Below are 21870 nucleotides of genomic sequence, written 5' to 3' on the forward strand. Positions count from 1 at the left end.
CACCATAATCAGCACCCAAAATGTCTAGGGGTTACATTGGACTAGACACTATCACACAAGCAGCATCTGGAAATCACCATGCTAAGATACCAACTAGGATCATCATTCTACATAAGCTGTGTATGACAACCTGGGGCTCCGCTGCTGAAACTCTGCGGCCTCCAGAACTTGGGCGCTCCTGTATGGCGCACTCTAGACGCACAGTTGAACAACAAAATGAGAATTATCAGTGGTACACCAAGATCAACTCCCGGCGAACGGCTGTCCATACTTAGCCACATTCCGCCCGCTGGACTTCGACGAAAATCAGCTCTACTCCGTGAGTTTAAATACATACAAGGCAACCTGTAACTACATCTATAAAGATGTTATCCTACAAAGAAACCAGCTATGGTAAAAAAAATCTATGGAAACAGCAATTTAACTGCACAGTCTCAGGTCGACCCAACAGACCCATGAGAACGAGGCTGGTCAGAGGCTTGCCCTCCACGTTGCCAGAACTTGCCCTGCCTAACAAAGAAACCCCTTGCCTTTGACCACTCATGGAATGGACAAGGTTTAACAGAATATGCACCAATCATTCCACAGGCATGGCCTCTCCTCATAGCTGAGGTAAGGCTCCATCTCCAAACTGCGACTGTGGAGCAGCCAGGCAAACCGTTCATCACATAGTTACAGAATGTCCCAACAGGGCCTGTCGTACTTGCGACGATTTCCTGACGGCAACGAATAATGAAACTCATTAAACTAAAAATTTAGGTGTCTATCTATAAATTAAATGTGTTGTCAGTACTGTGTGTAATATTGTACTTAAATGACCATACAATAGATAAATAAATATCCACTAATAAGTTTCCGGATACTTTTCGTACCTCAGCAATGTCCCAATATAAGCCGGGTTTTATAAGAAGTATTTTTCGTACGAAAATTGCAAGCCAGCGCTGATAAAGTAGCTGTTCTTAAATTTCAGCTATTCTTCTCTACATGTTCATTGTACATTAGAGTGTTTGCTGGGCAAATAAACCCAAACTACCTGCCTAGTACATGGTCATCAGAGGACATACTACACGCCGTAGACTCTCTAAGTCCTCCCGATAAAGCCTATCTGCCTCCTTCCCAGTAGGTGTTGGCGAAGACGCGGGAGTTCTGAACTGGGACTGCGCTCCCTCCCTCCCCAACCTCACGCCTTCTTAACCCGCGAAAAAATTTAATTTAAAGATAAGGCGAAAACTGTCTGAAGCCTGCAGTGTGCTCTGCGTCTACGCTGCGGCGTCGTGTCCAGGAATAACTGGTTGCTCCTGCGGCCAGGATCTGGAAGGCAGCTTCGTTCACATCTGTGTTTGTATCTGCCGTTGCCCTCTGGACGAAAACGAAACAAAGACAGGAATAAAACTTCCCTCCCGACTGACTGACTGTTAAACATCCGAGAACACAACTGTACTGAATTCTTATTTCCTCTCTTCGGTGTTACCATAATCCTACCGAGTCGCGCAGACCACTGAAGCGAATTTTCATATATTTTGCACAGTAAGGGATAGTGGGCGGTCTTTCGGCAACTACACTACGTGACAAAATGTGTATTCTCCTGATGTTGGCACAGTTCAACTCCATAAACGTTCATTCTAGCAGAAGAAGTCGACAAAGTTATGTGAGAAACTTTCTCACAAGTTAAATCGAGGTCACCCGGATCCTGTCATCCGATGCGCAATGTTGTTCTACACTGAGATATCCGGACACAACTTACGGCTCCGCCCTGACAGCTTCCATTCTGAAAATACTCTCCTAAATTCCGCATCTACACAGATACTCCTAAAGCGACTGAAGTGCCTGACAAGGGTACTGTCGATCAATATAAACGATTTTCTGTGCTATTCCATCCGCGTAATGAGCACCGGGAAAATGCTGGTCTATATGCAGTTGCACAAACCCTAACCTTATTCTCACGAATTGTAGGGCGAGGTCTACGGCAACGCCGTTGCCTTTCTTCCAAATATTCCCATTTAAGTTTCCTGAGCATCTCTGTTAAACTTCCGCATGGGATATACTCACCTGTTAATAATTTTCCGTCCGGCGACACCATAGTGGTATCGTGCACCAAACGGCGGTCAACGCCCGGCGACGCCACAGTAGTGTCGTGAGCATGGTGTCGCGCTGTGGCCGGTGACAGCACTTAAGTATCTTTTTCATTCTGTTGGTGTTTTGTTTACGTAACAGTAAGTTACACTTCAAGTTTGTTTGTTTTTATAAGCACTTGCACACTTTCATTATGGCAGACTAAAGAGACGATACGATTATTTACGATGAATGCGCGGACGTCTTGTCTGGCATTCCGGACGACTTGGCCGATTGAGAAGAAGATATTGGATATAAAAAAAAAAAAAATGAAAATGAAGCATGATCGTCGGAAGATAGTGAAATACGTCCAAGAAGAATTCGGCAAACGCTACAGTTGCCAACCGATTCGGATGAATCGGACGAAGAAGACAGACTGAGGACCAATAATAAATTTGAAGGATCTCCGGGTGCACACATAATTCCCAAAGATACACAGAGGGTCGTGGATATCGTAGAATTATATGTTGGGAACGATCTATTTGAATATATTAGCAACGAAGCCCAACAAGCATTCCAAAAAAATTGCAATAGAAGGAAACTGGATAAAAAATGCAAAATTTGTCTATGTTACGGGACCCGAACTTACAAAATGGTTTGGGTTTGCTATCCTTATGGGAATCGTAAAAAAAAGCAAGGCTCGATGATTACTGTTCAACGAATCCGTTGATAGACACACCGATATTTCGCGAAACGATGTCTCGCAACCGATTCAGACAAAAACTATTATTTTTACATTTTTCCAACACCAACAATAAACTGGATAATGCCCACCGGCTTTTCAAAGTGCAATTCGTAACTGATTTTTTTTTTTTTCAAAAAGTTTAAAGAAACGTTTAATCTAAGTCGAAACATCTCAGTTGATGAAGGAATGATACCGTGGCGTGGACAGTAAAATTTAAAGTTTACAATCCGTCGAAAATGACTAAATATGGCATACTCATTCGGACGCTGTGCGATTCGAGTACGGGATACATTTCTCCATTCAAGATATATTCCGGCGCTGGACAACCTATAGCAAAAACAGTGATTGAACTATTGACATCATCTTATGGATGGTTCAAATGGCTCTGAGCACTATGGGACTCAACTTCTGAGGTCATAAGTCCCCTAGAACTTAGAACTACTTAAACCTAACTAACCTAAGGACATCACACACATCCATGCCCGAGGCAGGATTCGAACCTGCGACGTAGCAACAGCGCGGTTGCAGACTGAAGTGCCTAGAACCGTTCGGCCACCGCGGCCGGCCTTGTTATGGAAAGTGGCATCACCTCTACATGGATAATTATTATACCAGTGTAGAACTTGCAGAGAAGTTACTTGAAAAGAAAATTCGAGTTTGTAGAACGATACGGCAAAATAGAGGATATCCGGAAAAATTAAACGCGCAAAAGTCAATGTGTTTGAAGCTTGTCATCAGCGGAAAGGTGACAAGCGGCCGGTGACAAGCCAAGTAATTCGAATTAGCGCTGCCGGCGCCAAGCGAATAAATTTGGAAGAGACGTGCTGACGGCAAAGTGTTGAGATCCCACGACCAGTCCAAAAATTTAAACTTTCCATTCACCTCCCCTTCCAGATACTGTGTATTTTCCTTATTCCATACCGCTTTACATTATTACTCGTAAAGTTTATTACTAACCTTGTAAACAGACACTACTGTGTCTCCCTATTACTGGCGTTACCTTACACCTATCCGCATTTGCAAAGAACTGCCATGCATTACCCTTGAGCAGAAAGTACAGCCCACGCTTTCTATATTCCTTTACCATCGCCCAAGGATTAGACCTTCCTGCAGACAACACCATCGTCAGCAAACATAATAATGCTGTTATGTATCTGACAGTTTCTTTAAATTGCGTACCTTCCTGGTCCCATTACTCTTCTTAGATGCACGTCCGAAACCTGTTTAACATTCTGTTTCTAGTATACAGGGGTTGGGTAAAAATATGAAAACACCGCGACGAATACATGCTTGAACAGAAATGCAGGTGCTGGCCAGGTCTGCAGGTTGCGCTGTTGTATTTGATCACGAACGGCACTTGTCCAATGTCAATACTTTGCAAGTATTAGTCGTTGTCAGTATTATTCTGAGTAGTTGTGAATGTGTTACGTCAGAGTTAAGTGAATTCGAACGCGGGAAAACTGTTGCTCTTGTGGTGGGTAGCCAAAGTTTTTGGCATTTCCAGAGGCACTGTATCGAAGACAGAGAAAGCGGAAGAACATCACCCGCTAAATAACAACGTGAACGAAAGAATGTGTTTAGTGATCGTGACATACGGCCATTGAAGAGGGTTGTAACAAAAGGGAACGACAGTTTCAAACGTCACTCTAGAACTGAATGCCGCACTCGCGAACCCTGACAGCACCAAAACCAGGAGGGAGCTCCACAAGCTGGGAACTGCAGGGCAAGCTGTAATTCCACACCCAGTCATCAATGATGCTTATGTCCCTGACAGGAAAATTTCCTGCCGAAGCCATAAAGGCTGGACTGTGGAGCAATGGAAGAATGTCACTTGGTCGGATGTGTCTTGTTTCATACTGTTCCTAACTCAAGTTTACGTCCCAGAGTGTAACATGGCGGGGGGTTCGGTGATGAGATGGGCAGTCATATCGCGGTATTCCCACGGTTACTCAGCAAGTTCGCATTACTACTAAGAACTATATGACTCTCTTGGCTGGTCAGGTCCTTCCCATGGTACAATGTCTGTTCCCCGATGGTGATGCGGTGTTTCAAGACAACAGGACCCCTCTTGACACAGCTCGCAGCATTCAGGAATGGTTTTGGGAGCACAATGAAGAATTGTTACCCTTGCCACCAATCAGCAGATCTTAATATTATTGAACCTCTGTGATCTACTTTGGAGAGAAGGGTGCGTCATCGCTATCCACCTCCATCATCAGTACCTGAACTTGCCATTATTTTGCAGGAAGAGAGGTGTAAAATTTATTTTTAAGCCATACAGGACTTGCATTTATAAATTTCGAGGCCAGTGTATTCTATTTTGAATGCCAACAGTTTTCCTACGGGTTATTAGGTACGGTAATGTGGTGTGACTTTGTTGTTTCCATATTTTTGACTACACCTTTTAACTTATTAGCTTAGACTTGTCAGAAATTCAAATCAGTCATATATTTGTGGAGAAATCCGTGTGATCCTATCATCATGAGTCGACAATGTCTACAGCGTAATGCCAATCAGATATCTAAACAGACGGAATCCAATTAGTTTCGTGGATCATTTGCACCATAAAAGATTAATTACGTCTAAAGAGTCATTTCACATCGCAAATTAATCTGTAAATACGGCTAAGTCCTGAATATTTATCATCATCATCATAAATACACAGATGTGAGTTAGTAATTCCTATCCACCATCTTTCACGTATTACAGTAACAGAAATTCTTCTATGGAATAGGAGGAGTTGTCAGGGAGAAACTTTTTCAGTTTGTTTTCAAATTTAACTTTGCTATCTATCAGACATTTTATATCACTGGTTAAGTTATCAAAAATTTCAGTTACGGCATTGTCCACCCTTTTTTGTCCTGAAGACAACCTTAACGTGGACCAATGTGTGTCTTTTCCTTCTGCTGTTCTAATTATGTACAACGGTTTTTCCTTTTGAACTGCAGAAGATTGTTTATAACGAACCCCAGTAGGGTAAAATTACTGTGAAGCAGTGGTCAGAATGTCCAACTCTAACAGATGGGCGCAAGATGAGTGAGGGTGAGCATCATATCATATTCTTGCAGCATGTTTTTGCGTGATGAAGACTTACTTTGTTAAAGTTAAGTTATACCAGAACATTATTCCATATGACATTATTGAATGAAAATTTGCAAAATATGTCAACTTACTGATTTGTCTCTACCCAAGATTTGCAATCATCGTTAAGTGCAAATGTGGCTGAGCTATGTTGTTTTAGGAGTTCCAAAACGTGCTGTCTCCAGCTTAAATTCTCCATCAACATGAACACCTAAGAATTTTGAAGTTTCCAACCTATTTATTATTTTACCACCATGCGTTACACTTATCACTGTTGTTGTACCCCTAGATTCGCAAACTTCAATACGTTGTGTTTTTGAAATTTAGTGAGAAACCTTTCGCAGAAAGCTAGTCAATGATACTTTTAAGAAACCTGTTTACTGTTTCTTCTGTTGCTGTATGAATGTTTGGACTGATTACAATACTTGCGTCATCTGCGTAAAGAAATAATCCTGCTTAAGATAGTTTACATGTATGAAGTACAATAGACCGAGCCTTGGGAAACCAAATGCGTGATTTGTCCCCATTCTGAATGATGTTCCCCGATTGCATTGGCTGAATTACGAAGTAAAACTTTCTGCATTCTTTAGGTTGGATATTACAGCTGGTTGGCTATACCGTCAATCCCATAAAACTTCAGTTTATCTAGGAGAACATTGCGATTCACCGAGTAAAATGCCTTAGAGAGATCGTAAAAATGGTGAGTGAACATGTAAATAACATTCTCAGTAGAGCAACTCTTCCTGAATCCAAACTGTAACTTGCTGAGGATATTGTTGCTCAGATGGGATACTATTCTGGAATACATCACCTTCTCAGAAATTTTGGAAAATGTCAGCAGTGGGGCAGATCGGTAGCTATTGACACCTCTCCTATTACCCTTCTTAAAGAGGGGTTTAGTAACAGCGTATTTCGATCTCTCTGAAAAAAAAAGTCGTGAGTTAGTGATACATTACATATTTAAGGTTATGATATGGGAATCAATCTTTAGTATTCTGCTGGAAACACCATCAGAAACTGAGGGAACACAAAGTTTTCTTAACTTCACAATAAAAAATTGGTGATACTGCCATATGATTGAATTTATGAGAGTTGCTTTTTCAACATACTGCTGTTACTTTTCCTCTTTAAGTATTTATCCCTATATTTTCTACTGTAATTAATAGTCATTTGTTAATACATTTGCTACATGTGGCTCATCATTTATATCGCTTCCATTCAATTCAACGGGTATGTTACCCTGCTCTCAGCCCAGTTGTCTTGTCTCTCGTTTCACTACATCTCATATAGACGTGAGTCTGTCGACGGGCTTACTGATTTCTGGCAATGTCTATGTTCCTAGATTTGTTAATAACTCTTCTTAGTAATTTTGAGTAGTTTTTGTAGCGTGGAACTAGTGCAGCATCTCTAATTGTTCTGGTAATTTCCCTTTTCCTTTCGCAATATACTTTAATCCCTCTAATGATCCTTGGTATTTCACATGCCTGTTTAATATTCTTTCTGATTAGCGTATGTGGAAAGCTATTTTCAAATAATGATATTGATTTATCAAGGAGTAGATTAAGTTGTATGTTAGCATTTGGTTCATTAAAAATTTCATCTCAGTTCATCTCTTGTAAACTGTTCTTACAACATTTGTTCTGGAGACAACTACTCTGATTTCTACTGAGGAGTATCCATACTATAAAGCACTGTTATTTATCGTAACTAACTGTGCAGAGACAGCAATTGTTACTGCGTCAACAGTTATTTTCTTGCTTTGGGCTTCACTAAGGTTCAAATGGCTCTGAGCACTATGTGACTTAACATCTGAGGTCATCAGTCCCCTAGAACTTAGAACTACTTAAACCTAACTAACCTAAGGACATCACACACATCTATGCCCGAGGCAGGATTCGAACCTGCGACCATAGCGGTCGCGCGGTTCCGGACTGAAGCGCCTAGAACCGCTCGGCTAGCAGGGCCGGCCTTCACCAAGGAAAACCATCAGTTAGGGTTCTACTGTCTTTATAAAACTATGTTGGGAAGTTACTTATCGAGATTAAATTTTAGGATCGAAACAAGATTTCCAGATTATTTTTCCAATCAGAATCCTTTATAAAATCTACATTTAAGTCACTACAGATTATTAATTGTTTGTTGCTGTGTGACAGATACCATGGTAAGGAATCCATGTTCCCCATAGATAGTTTAAAGTTTCCCAGTGGGGAACTACGTACAGTTAGAACTAGAAGTTAACTATTTTTGAATATTAATTCAAAAGCATTCACTTCTATGTACTAATCACTACAAAATCTACTTGTGTCAATGTTTTTTAACTTGTGTTCTGTCTTAACATACGTAGCAACTCTTTTTTCTGTATTAGTTTTTCAGGGGTAAGTTGCTGGAGTGCAGTCTTTCATTTGTAACTTACCTGTGCCTGTAATATTTGCTATATTTGTTGTGTAATTAAAATAATTCGTGTTTCACGCGACTAGTCTTTGCTGAACATGTGATAATTCTTTTGGGAGAAGCTTACTTTCCTAAATAAGCGTCTTCGTAACTCAATGTAAAATATACTCAAAGGTCTTTCAGGTCGGCACGACTTCTATGACGTTTGTCAATTAGTTGAGAGGTGCAGGCGTAATATAAGCTGATAAAGTATGTCTTAAATGAGAAGTCGAGTCCCGGTGCGCCACACAACTGTAACTTTTCAAGAAGAAAAGAAGATTAGTATTTAACGCACCGCTGGCGACGAAGTCGTTACAGATTGAGCATTTACTCGTAGTAAACGGGGATGGGGAAGGTCAACCGCCGTGTCCTTCCATAGCGACCATGCCGTCATTTTCCATAAGCGATTTAGAGAACGGGGAGGGGAAAGTAACCTGGAAGGTCTAACGAAGGGTTGAACTCCGGTCCTTCCAATTGTGAATCCAGAATCCTACTGCTGCACCATCATGCTCAAGAAATACGAGACGGGGGCGAGGCTACAATTGGTCACCGGATTTGTCTTTTTTGAAATTCGCCCTGAAGTGTATTTGTAGTTAGTTACGTGCTCCATAGAGCATCTCCACGAGCTATGTGTACCTGAACATATTTTGAGTATGGGTACATACTGGCCATTTATAAGTTACTAAATAGCACACTGCCTTAAATTTAATGAGAATGAACTTATCCGTGTCTCATAGTACTCATGTAACAAGTGATATCGCACAATTAAGCAACTATGAAACCTAGGTTTATGACATTTTTCCGTTGATTTAAGGGACAGTAATAGCATCAAACTACATTTTAACACATTTCAGAGGGATCCACTGGACATGTCGCTGTTTTCAAAACTCTTGACTCTTGTTTGGAAAGAGTCAACTTCGAATCCTAGTTCTTTGATCGGAATTTAAGGTTTTCATGGGTTCCCGTAATCATTTCGGAAGAATTCTCTGATGGCTCCATAGCTAAAATGGTTCCTTCGACAAAGCCGTTGCCGATTTTCCTGTCTCATCTTCCTGCAAAATTTATGGCCTAAGATTGAATGAAATTACAAATTCAGATTTCTAGGTGCTCGAGTATCATTCGGCCCTATGATTTTTTAAAATAATTTACCACTTTTGTCGCCTCTAGCTATAATTTGTATTATGAATAACGGGATTTTGCACTCTGGTTCGGAAACAACTTTTTTCACTATGTACGACCTCGTTGATAGCGCCCGTGACGCTTTTCGCCCATAGAGCTGTTATATACAGATAAGTTACAACGTTAGAAAATCGCAGCTACATGCAGGAAGAACTGCGGACGATCTACGCTTGGTACGGGACTTTGTGGTTTACTCAGTATAAACAAATTTAACATATTGCGCAGAAAGAACCTGACTTATGATTACATACTGCGTAGCAATCACTGAAAGCAGTCATATCCATAAAAATCTCTGAGTAAATGTACGGAAAGAGTTGAAGTGTAATGACCACAAACCGTATCGCAGGTAAGGTACATGCCAGACATTCACTGGAACTGGAAGAATTGTCCAGAAATTTAGTCCAGCCACAAAAAGGTTAGTTCACAAAATCCTCGTTCGACCAACTCTTAAATACTGATTGTCCGTCTGGGATCCGTACGAGATATGACCGCTGGAGGAAACACACAATATCCTAAGCAAGAGCAGCGCATCTAGTTTACAGGTTAATTTAGTTCGCGAGAAGGCGTTGCGGAAATGCCCAGCCAACTCCTGTGACAGACTTTCCAAAAGATACGTCGAGCATCACGGTGTGGTTTAGGGTTTAAATTCAGAGTGCGTACGTTCCTAGAGGAGTCCACCGCTATTTTGCTTCCTCTTACGAGTATCTCGTGGAAAGTCCACGAAGGTAAAATTAAAGACATTCGAGCAGACGCGGAGGCTTATCAGCAATCATTGTTCCCTTGGAACATTCGCTACTGGATCAAGGAAGGAAAAGTGACAGTGGTACGCGAAGTGCCCCCCGCCACACACGGAAATATGGCTGCGGAGTACAGATGTAGCCTCTCCTTTCTCCAATGAGATTCAGATCGACCGCCTTAATCTTGTGCAGTAGTTTTTGGAACACACTTTTCCCTCAGCTAGTAAATCCAGTCTATAGGGAAATCATACAGTAGTTCTACTGAGGGGTAATTGTTTCTTGAAATATTCTGGAGGGAGAAAAAACAACTGTTTGCAATACTTGTGTTGAACGTCAGACGAAAATTTCACATACCCGCATTGGAACTGATTTAGTGCAGATTTCACGAGTCCGGCTCCTACCGACTTTAAACGGAGCGTGTTCACACATGTAGGTACATTTCGAAATAAATAATAAAAGATGCAGATCTTAGATGCTGTGCTACTGTCCGTGGAAGCTAATAAACAAGGTTAAGTCTTGGGACCTCAAGTCCAAATAAGCGTGTACGGCAACATACCGGCGTGTTTACGGCGGGTGCGATAGAGACGTGCTCAGTCGTTCACTTCTGCCTTGTTTACTCAGCGGGATCTTTTGATGTAGATTCCCAGAGCATCCTGGGGCACGACCCCGGCCGCTTCAGATGCCCGATAGTCGTCCTGTCCGTTTCATTCCAATTTCCTCTAAAAATCTGTCTGCGACGGAACAATGAACACATCTCAGGCTGAAAGTAATATTCTCTACTTCCCCATCTTCGCGTAGAAGATATTCGTTCATTTCTTTTTTAAAAAAAAATCCGCGTTTGCAGCCCTTCTTACAACTCAACTTCCCACTTCACAACAGCGTTTTGTTGGTGTAATGTAAAATTACACTGGCTCGGGTAAGAAGAAAGCACTATAAGCAAATGATCCGTTATGACAGTCGAGGTAGTCGAACTCACTTGACAACTTATCAGAAAGTGAGGATAAAAGCAGCTTTTCTTATCAATCTGTTCTAATAATGTAGTTAGATTTGTCTTATCACGATGTACGCATACAGTGACTTGAAAATTCGTGCTCTGATTTTCCTCGTGCAACAAGATCCATTTCACAGATTAGAGTCAACACACACACACACACACACACACACACACACACACACACACACACACACACTCTTCATGGACAACAATGCCCGTGCGAATCTAATCGCTCCGATGGATCAGTGTCCCACAGGGAAGCATTCCCCGTATATGGGGCAGAGGTATCCCCTGACAGCAGTCCTACATAGCACTTCTGAAATGCATTAGCGGCTCGTCAGCTGCCAGTAATGCCTCATCCTGATTTCTGAACGGTTCTTTCTGAGAGAACTATCAACTGCCAACATAAATCTAGAAAGTATGTTAAGTTACTGACAAGCATGTGTGGCGGCTCAGAGCTCCTCTTAAAAACTGCTTTAGAAAAAGGTGTCTTCGAGTTTGTTACATATTCAGGAATGTGTCTACGATTTCATATCTTTTCAAATTACATGTTTTGGACAATAAGTCAAATATCAAGTGATTACGCTGTTCTGTAACCCTTCCAACAGTTTGTTCAGGAAATACGCATCCATTTGTTGATTACGCTTAACTTTTAAAAACTAGTGTGGTGCACATAGAAAGGTTAGATCCTTTCTTGGCACAATACGTCGATCAACGATGCAGGTGGTCTCCCCTTGTGCGAGTAATTACATCTGCTCTCTTTGTGATCCACTCCAGAAGTACCAATGGCTCTGAGCACTCTGGGACTCAACATCTTAGGTCATCAGTCCCCCAGAACTTAGAACTACTTAAACCTAACTAACCTAAGGACATCACACACATCCATGCCCGAGGCAGGATTCGAACCTGCGACGGTAGCAGTCCCGCGGCTCCGGACTGCAGCGCCCAGAACCGCACGGCCACCGCGGCCGGCCCAGAAGTACCAGTCCCCATTTAGAGTTGTTAGCAACGCGCAGATACACCGAAAAAACGATTTGTGGTGACTCTGAATCAAGGACACACAGTGATTCTAGAGTGAAATTAGTTGTCAGAAATTGTATTCAAATGCGCGGTTCCAGATTGTAGCGCCTAGAACCGCTCGGCCACACCGGCTGGCCAGAAATTGTGTGTTCCTAATTTCAGTTCATTCACACATCAGTAAATTTCTTGGACAAAATAAATACATCCACTGTAACAGCTGAACCGTGTGCGCTGATGGATAAATTAAAGCACTAGAGTCTTATTACTGTGGTGCGGAATTCAGATCCCCTTCTGACCATGCACGTACTGGTTTTAGACACTTTTCCTAATCCAATTAAGGTGAATGATTGAGTGGTTGCCTTGGAATCCACATAGCTGATTTCCAGGGAAAGAGGAAGTCAAATGAAAACGAGACAGATGGGGAAAAAAGTAAATAAATTACTTACTACTGTAAAAGTGATCGCCGGAACTATCAATATATTTATCCCACTGTGAGGCAATACTGTCAATGCCTTCATGGAAAAATGATGCTGTCGCATGCCAACATGTTGCCAACGTTGTTTCGAGTACACTCCATAAGTTCCGCCGGGAAGCCCCGCACATCCTCCACATAGTCCCCATCCTCCACTTGCGATTTCCATATTTTTGGAGAAGAAAGACATCTCTGGCCGCCGATGTGCTTCGGACGAAGAAATGCACGCCTGGCTACAATCACGATTCTGAAGGCAACCGCAAACATTTTTCCATGAAGGTGTTGACAGTCTTGTCTCTCAGTGGGATAAATGTATTAAACGTTATGGCGATTACTTTTGAAATGGTAAATAGTTTACTTACACTTTTCCATCTGTCTGATTTTCTTTTGACTGCCCCTTATATTTCTCCAATCAGCTCTTGAGCTCCGTCACTAACAATCCCGTATTCGATGAGATTCATTCTTACAACCTCCTTTTTCCCGTAGACAGCATTAAGTTATCCACTTTAACATGAATTGAGGAATGTTACAGAAGGTGGTTTTTTTTTTTTTTTTTACATGTCAATGTTTCGATTTTCTTTGAACAGGATCGCATCGGCAGTCAGTTACACTACATACAAGACCAAACAACATCTCCAGCATAAATTATTCTAGCTTTATAACTTAAAAAAAAACTAAGTGTCAAAAGTAACAAGAATTCATGTCTGATCCTCCGATATATGAACTTGGGGGACAATGTTAGCAGCCGTCTTCGGTCGTTTACAGATGACGCTGTCGTTTATCGACTAATAAAGTCATCAGAAGATCAAAACAAACTGCAAAACGATTTAGAAAAAATATCTGAATGGTGCGAAAAGTGGCAGTTGACCCTAAATAACTAAAAGTGTGAGGTCATCCACAAGAGTGCTGAAAAGAATTCGTTACACTTCGGTTACACGATAAATCAGTCTAATCTAAAAGCCGTAAATTCAACTAAATACCTAGGTATTACAATTACGAACAACTTAAGTTGGAAGGAACACACAGAAAATGTTGTGGGGAAGGCTAACCAAAGGCTGCGTTTTACTGGCAGGACACTTAGAGAAAGTAACAGATCTCCTAAGGAGACTGCCTACACTACGCTTGTCCGTCCTCTTTTAGAATACCACTGCGCGGTGTGGGATGCTTACTAGATAGGACTGACGGAGTACATCGAAAAAGTTCGAAGGAGGGCAGCACGTTTTGTATTATCGCGAAATATGGGAGAGAGTGTCACAGAAATGATACAGGATTTGGGCTGGAAATCATTAAAAGAAAGGCGTTTCTCGTTGCGACGGAATCTTCTCACGAAATTCCAATCACCTACTTTCTCCTCCGAATGCGAAAATATTTTGTTGACACCGACCTACATAGGGAGGAACGATCACCACGATAAACTAAGGGAAATCAGAGCTCGTACGGAAAGATATAGGTGTTCATTCTTTCCGCGCGCTATACGAAATTGAAATAATAGAGAAATGTGAAGGTGGTTCGATGAACCCTCTGCCAGGCACTTAAATGTGATTTGCAGAGTATCCACGTAGATGTAGATGGATGTCAAGTTCGTTATTTGTCATTATATGCTACCAAAATGGTAACTAATATGCGTTCATAATGTCCCCCACCCACAGTAGCATTATTCTTGCCCACCTGCCAGCCAAAAATAAAGCCACTCAGATCCTATCATTGATGAGATCAGACAGAAATAAAAGTCGGAACAAGATGAATGTGAATGAAGCTTTAAGGAACTAATTTTGCACACACTTAATTATGAACCCCGCTTACACGGGCTGAATTAACAGAGCGTTCTGCTGAAAAAAAAAAAAAGATGCCTGTCGTGAAGACTTCAACCAAGGAAGTTTGTAGGTTGCCAGGAAGAACACTGTAACACCGTCAACTTTGAACGATGTCGTATACATTCAGCAACCTGACTTTACTATCAGTGAAGGCTATGAAATTCTCAAATGGACTAGTACGGTAATTCCTATAAAATATACGCAGTCTGCTTAATCTTGCTGCGAGCTCGTAATTTGTCTAGACAATTATTTTATATATTAAAAAAAAAAGGAATCAGTTCTGTGCTACGTTTTGTATTACATTTGCATATATAATTATTAACTACTAAGTCTACAATTTTGCTTCCACAGTTTTTTTCTCGAAGTTTGGGGCTTTATTGTGAAAACCTTACATAAAAAAATATGAGTCATAGTATTGCCCATCGCTGGCCACTACATTCTCCCATCTTTCGGAGAGCATACGAATCCCGTGGCGGAAGAACTAGGCGTCTTTTGTGGAGATCCATGAATCGATTCAATTTTGCACTTGTTTATATGATCGGAAGTACTGGTCAGCCAGACTGTATACCACTGATCGAAAAAGGTGGTAGTCAGACAGAGAGCAACGTATGGAGAATACGGCGGCTGGGTAGGACTTCTCATTTCAACGTTTCCTTGCATATTTTCACGGGTTTTGAGACATGGGGTCGAGCGCTGACCTGCTGCAAAATTACCTTTACGTGTCTATCGCTGTATTGTGGCCGTTTGTGTTTCAGTGCTGGGCTCCAACGCATCAACTGCGCCACACAAACTTGCTTTGGGCCACATTCATCCCGCGGGCCGCGGGTTGGACACGCTTACTCTAAATTGAAATTATCCACCACCTTTATTTCTTAAAGTTGCCTTCGTTAGTTGAAAACATTTAAAGTTTGCCGCTAATGCTTCTAATCCCACTACTGTCCCAGTTTCAAATAAATGAACCCTTCTCTCGCTTTTCCCTCGTCTTCTAATGCAGTTAATAACAGTCTGTTCTTAGTGCGACAGCGAGAGACTGCAGGAAATATTCGACTATGGTGTGCGATGTCAAGTCGATCACCTAGCTCTGTTAAATCTGCGGCACATTTCGGCCGCGAAACAGTCGCATCGGTGTGGAGAACTCTTTAATACTTAGTTGTCCAGAACTTTCATGACGCTCTCTGCGTCAGATGCCCAGATTGATGCCCTGCACACTACAATGTGGTAGCCATTAGACCTTGTCTTTAAGCGGGGAATGTGTGGAGTACATTCTCTCTTGGCATACCGCGTATCTTAACTCGATCACGGATGTGATGCAATGGAAAACGACCAGAACTACTTGTGTGCTGAACAGCCGCATATCCAATAACGTGCAATAAATGTTGTGTATCGTAACATTTGTGCAATCGATTGCAATGTATTCCAACTATAGCTTTACGGTACAGAAAAGCTTCCGACGTACATTGCCTTTGACGAGGTACGGACATCCAACGTTTTGTCTACCAGCAGTACATACGTTATCCGATCACTTACAATAAATTCTAGTAACAGCATGTTTACGGCCGACGTGTTTCGATTTTGCCACGATATTTATTTCCAGCTATCGTACCCTTGGTCACAACCCATTAAATCAGATTTCCCGATTCTCTGTATTCGTAACACCAGCCACACTGAAGTTTCTTTGTAAATTTGGTAGACAACTGCTTTACGATTCCGGACGAAACGAGTTTACTATTCCGAGTCACTATTTCCACAACGCGTTTCGAAGTGTGGATTAATGTGGATTACAATGACATGTTTATGTTGTGTTACGGTTCACATGGCTGTGAGCACTATGGGACTTAACATCTGAGGTCATCAGTCCCCTAGAACTTAGAACTACTTAAACCTAACTAACCTAAGGACATCACACACATCCATGCCCGAGGCAAGACTCTAACCTGCGCGGTTCCGGACTGAAGTGCCTAGAACCGCTCGGCCACAGTGGCCGGCTACTGCGAAGTGAGAGATCCGTAAACGGAACGCAAGAGTCATAACATGTGGTGCTGGTGTAGAAGAAGTAGGAGGTACGTACATCTGAAGGTCCCTTCCTTACACCTCACTGTTGCAAACGGGCGTTACACCACGACACAGACATCCATCTGAATACAGCGAACAGACACGTCAATGACCGGACGGAAAGTTCATAATTTTGTGAGGGGGAAAAAAATATTGCGTGGGGTACGAGGGAGATTCGTACACGGATCTACCCCTTCGCAAGACAACCCGTGACTACACAACAAAGACGCCGCAGCTCTAAGTTCGCATCGTAAGCTTGGACCGTTCACTTTTTCTGTTTTGTCTCTTCTTCAGCATATCTTCTGCCTCTTTCCATGTTCGATTTGCGTTTAGCTTTCGACGGGCTATCCACTGGGCCATCTTACCACTAAACCGCGGGGGGGAGGGGGGGGGGATGGAGAGTTTACCTTGTGAGAGATACTGTTGTGCTGTCGAAAGTTCCCTGGATCAATACCAGCCGTAACACGAAGTGTTCCAGAAAGTTCCCCCACACCACTACGCCAGCAGTAGAACATTGGCAGAATGGGACCCCTCTACAAATCACCATACTGACGATGGTTATTCAGGGTAGTTCAGAAACACTGCCGAGAATGCGATACCATTCATCGCAAGTCCATGCTTTCCGGTCTCGGCACCACTCCAGACGCTGCTGTTTGCTCGAAACAAATTCGCTAATGCTAACATCTTGGCTTCAGCCGTTTTATTCAATGATATACTATACTGCCTATTAGTGACATGATTATCTATGCCGGGACTCGAAGCCATGTTTCCCGCTTATCGCGAGCGGTCGCCTTAACCACTCCGGCTGCCCTTGTGCGCCAGCAGTATAATTCAGCGAGCATAAAATGATCAATGTAAGGTACTATGTAATAAGAATGGAGACAGCGTGATACACAGAATTTTGTGTCGGTCCGAGGGGCGTACAAAAATGGCTGAAGTGGTTAAGTCGACCGCTCGCGATAAGCCCGAAATCCGGGTTCGAGTCCCGATCGGGCACAAATTTTCAGATGTCACTAACAGGCAGTATGCCAACGCCTTATACAGCTGAAGCCAAGATATTCGCATTAGCAAATTTATTTTGAATAATTTCGTGCGGCTGTAGATCGACATTAAGGCCCGATTCTTTCAGACATGCAAAGTAAGCTGTAGTTTGTGTTGTGTTAAAGACAGCCTACGCAGGAGACGGTCATTCTCTAGTCCAGCTGCTCTTAGTTTCCGACCAATGGCGCAGGACGATACAGAACAATGCAGGGAGTCCATTACCTGTTCCCAGTTGGCAGGCGTAGATGTGTATGGCTTGCGATGTGCACAATACTACAATCTCCCTTATAGTCCTCAGACGTGATCGACCGGAACCTGGACGACGGGTACAACTATGCCTTCTCTCACGTCCGTATGAAGTCCATCATCGGGGCACTGTCACATCCGAATGCCCCACTGATCTGCATATTTCCCGATGTGACCAGCTGGCCAAATGGAGCCACACAATACGGCCAATTTCAGACCCTGTCAGGTGCTCGTAACACTGTCCCACGGGAGTAGACAGCATTTCCGTAATCACTGAACAAAGCTGTTATATACCTTACCAGGCTGGTAATAAACACTACAGTGCTCTGGTGGCCGTTCTAGCTGTCACAGAGAATTGCAACTCTGATTCACATACCCCCGACGGCGTGTACGTGTACCAAGTTATATTGACATTCGACCATGTCTTCTGGTGCTTCCCTTTTCTGTCAGACGGCTTATTTTATACGAAGAAGCAGACCCCCTTATAAAATAGTACCAAATTTAGGCGAGTTTTCGTTTAGTATAAACATTCCAAAAAGAATTCTAAAAAAAATGGTTCAAATGGCTCTAACAACTATGGGACTTAACATGTGAGGTCCTCAGTCCCCAAGACGTAGAACTTCTTAAGCCTAACTAACCTAAATACAGCACACACATCCATGCCCGAGGCAGAATTCGAACTTGCGATCGTAGCAGCAGCGCAGTACCGGACTGAAGCGCCTAGAACCGCTCGGCCACAACGGCCGGCAAAGAATTCTATTGCGCACTGAATTCTAATTTAGCCACTTTAATGAAATACATATAACACGACAGCTTTCCGAAAGCCGTATAAAAAAACTACACTACTGGCCATTAAAATTGCTACACCACGAAGATGACGTGATACAGACGCGAAATTTAACCGATAGGAAGAAGATGGTGTGATATGCAAATGATTAGCTTTTCAGAGCATTTACTCCGGTGGCGACACCTACAAGGTGCTGACATGAGGGAAGTTTCCAACCGATTTCTCATACACAGACAGCAGTTGACCGGCGTTGTCTGGTGAAACGTCGTTGTGATGCCTCATGTAAGGAGGAGAAATGCGTACCATCACGTTTCAGACTTTGATAAAGGTCGGATTGTAGCCTATCGCGATTGCGGTTTATCGTATCGCGACATTGTTGCTCGCGTTGGTCGAGATCCAATGACTGTTAGCAGAATATGGAATCGGTGGGTTCAGGAGAGTAATACGGAACACCGTGCTGGATCCCAACGGCCTCGTATCACTAGCAGTCGAGATGACAGGCATCTTATCCGCATGGCTGTAACGGATCGTGCCGCCTCGTCTCGATCCCTGAGTCAACAGATGGGGACGTTTGCGAGACAACAACCATCTGCACGAACAGTTCGACGACGTTTGCAGCAGCATGGACTATCAGCTCGGAGGCCATGGCTGCGGTCACCCTTGACGCTGCATCACAGACAGGAGCGCCTGCGATGGTGTACTTAACGACGAACCTGGGTGCACGAATGGCAAAACGTCATTTTTTCGGATGAATCCAGGTTCTGTTTACAGCCTCATGATGGTCGCATCCGTGTTTGGCGACATCGCGGTGAACGCACATTGGAAGCGCGTATTCGTCATCACCATACTGGCGTATCACCCGGCGTGATGGTATGGGGTGCCATCGGTTACACGTCTCGGTCACCTCTTGTTCGCACTGACGGCACTTTGAACAGTGGACGTTACATTTCAGATGTGTTACGACCCGTGGCTCTACCCTTCAATCGGTCCCTGCGAAACCCTACGTTTCAGCAGGATAATGCACTACCGCATGTTGCAGGTCCTGTACGGGCCTTTCTGGATACTGGAAATGTTCGACTGCTGTCCTGGCCAGCACATTCTCCAGATCTCTCACCAATTGGAAACGTCTGGTCAACGGTGGCCGAGCAACTGGCTCCTCGCAATACGCCAGTCACTACTCTTGATGAACTGTGGTATCGTGTTGAAGCTGCATGGGCAGCTGTACCTGTACACGCCGTCCACGCTCTGTTTGATTCAATGCCCAGGCGTATCAAGGCCTTTATTACGGGCAGAGGTGGTTGTTCTGGGTACTGATTTCTCCGGGTCTAAGAACCCAAATTGCTTGAAAATGTAATCACATGTCAGTTCTAGTATAATATATTTGTCCAATGAATACCCGTTTATCATCTGCATTTCTTCTTGGTGTAGCAATTTTAATGGCCACTAGTGTATTACGAAGAGGAAATTGATGCTTTACTTCAATGTCGCGCAACATACATCAACATGACAAATTTCGTTGACATATAGGCAACGTTTTTTCGAACGCAGAGGAGGGGACTCACCTGTCGGTCCCTGTCGGGCAGCGAGCAGTCGGAAGAGGCGCTGAGCCGGCGAGAGGTGTCCATGCCGCCCGCCACAGCCGAGGACCTGCGTTCGCTTCCCGTGGCCGGCATCTCGCGTCACGCTGCCGTCTGCCTCTGCAACACCCACATCACGCCGTCTTACAATAAAACACACTATCACAGAACAGTCAACTTACTCATAAAGTTGAATCGTGATGTAGTAGAAATTACGTCGACTTAGTGGCTTTATTATAGTCGCCATATTTCATTTCTCTGGAAATTTTAATTAGACCGGGTGATCAAAAAGTCCGTATACATTTGAAAACTTAATAAACCACGGAATAATGTAGACAGAGAGGTAAAAATTGACACACATGCTTGGAATGACATAGGGTTTCATGTGAGAGAGAGAGAGAGAGAGAGAGAGAGAGAGAGAGAGAGAGAGAGAGAGAGAGGAAGTAGGAAAAAACACCCCACATTGCTAGACGCGTGAAAGATCTCTCACGCGCGTCGTTTGGTCATGATCGTGTGCTCAGCCGCCACTTTCGTCACGCTTGGCCTCCCAGGTCCCCAGACCTCAGTCCGTGCAATTATTGGCTTTGGGGTTACCTGAAGTCGCAAGTGTATCGTGATCCACCGACATCTCTAGGGATGCTGAAAGACAACATCCGACGCCAATGCCTCACCATAACTCCGGACATGCTTTACAATGCTATTCACAACATCATTCTTCGACCACAGCTATTGTTGAGGAATGATGGTGGACGTATTGAGCATTTCCTGTAAAGATAATCATCTTTGCTTTGTCTTACGTTGTTATGCTAATTATTGCTATTCTGATCAGATGAAGCGCCATCTGTCGGACATTTTTTGAACATTTGTATTTTTTTGGTTCTAATAAAACCCTATGTCATTCCAAGCATGTATGTAAATTTGTACCTCTCTATCTACATTATTCCGTGATTTATTCAGTTTTCAAATTTATACTGACTTTTTGAACACCCAGTATTTTATAGCATTCATCTTTTAACTATCAGAAATGGTTCACTTTGTGTCGTCGTCGTCATTCCGAAGACAGGTTTGATGCAGCCCTCCATAACAGTCTATTCTGTGCAAGCGACCTACATCAACACCCTCTAAATGAAGGATGCTGCCTGCTTCCATTTAACCTGCTCACTGTAATCTAGTATTAGTTTCTCTCTTCGAAGCGCGTGCTCGCTCTTTCTTCTATTACCAAATTGAGATTCCTCTATGTCTTAAGATATGTCCACAAAATCTCCTTTTCCACAATTCGATTCGGTGTCTGTTCTTTAATAACTATCTACCCAACTAAGCTCCAGCACTATTCTGTAGCACCATGTTTCAAAATCTTCAGTTCTCTTCTTCTCTACCCTGTTTATCGTCCATGCTTGACTTTCGCTCAATGTGAAACTGCACAGATACCTTCATAGAAGCATTCCTAATATTTCAGTTTAAATCCGATGTTAACAAGTTGTTCTTTTCTCAGAAGCACTATTCTTGGTACTCCCAATGTGCATTTTATATCCTCTCTACGGTCCGCCCCCGGTAGCTGAGTGGTTTAGCCGGCACGGTAGCTCAGCGTGTTCGGTCAGAGAGCTGGTTGGCCTCTGTAATAAAAAACTGAGTGAAAGGATCAA

The 21870-nt window shown here is 43.0% G+C and overlaps 1 protein-coding gene across 6 annotated transcripts in view; it reads right to left on the minus strand.

The window, feature by feature from the left end:
- LOC126469782 (uncharacterized) overlaps positions 1-21870 on the minus strand; it is a 510509-nt gene that overhangs the window by 101755 nt on the left and 386884 nt on the right. For all 6 annotated transcript variants that reach the window (XM_050097021.1, XM_050097018.1, XM_050097023.1 and 3 more), the window contains one exon: positions 20213-20347. In XM_050097021.1, the coding sequence (XP_049952978.1) occupies positions 20213-20323 (111 nt within the window). In that variant the 5' untranslated portion in view covers positions 20324-20347. The remainder of the gene's footprint in view (positions 1-20212; positions 20348-21870) is intronic.

Source organism: Schistocerca serialis, chromosome 3 (assembly GCF_023864345.2).
Source record: "Schistocerca serialis cubense isolate TAMUIC-IGC-003099 chromosome 3, iqSchSeri2.2, whole genome shotgun sequence".
In the NCBI taxonomy this organism is placed as follows: domain Eukaryota; kingdom Metazoa; phylum Arthropoda; class Insecta; order Orthoptera; family Acrididae; genus Schistocerca; species Schistocerca serialis.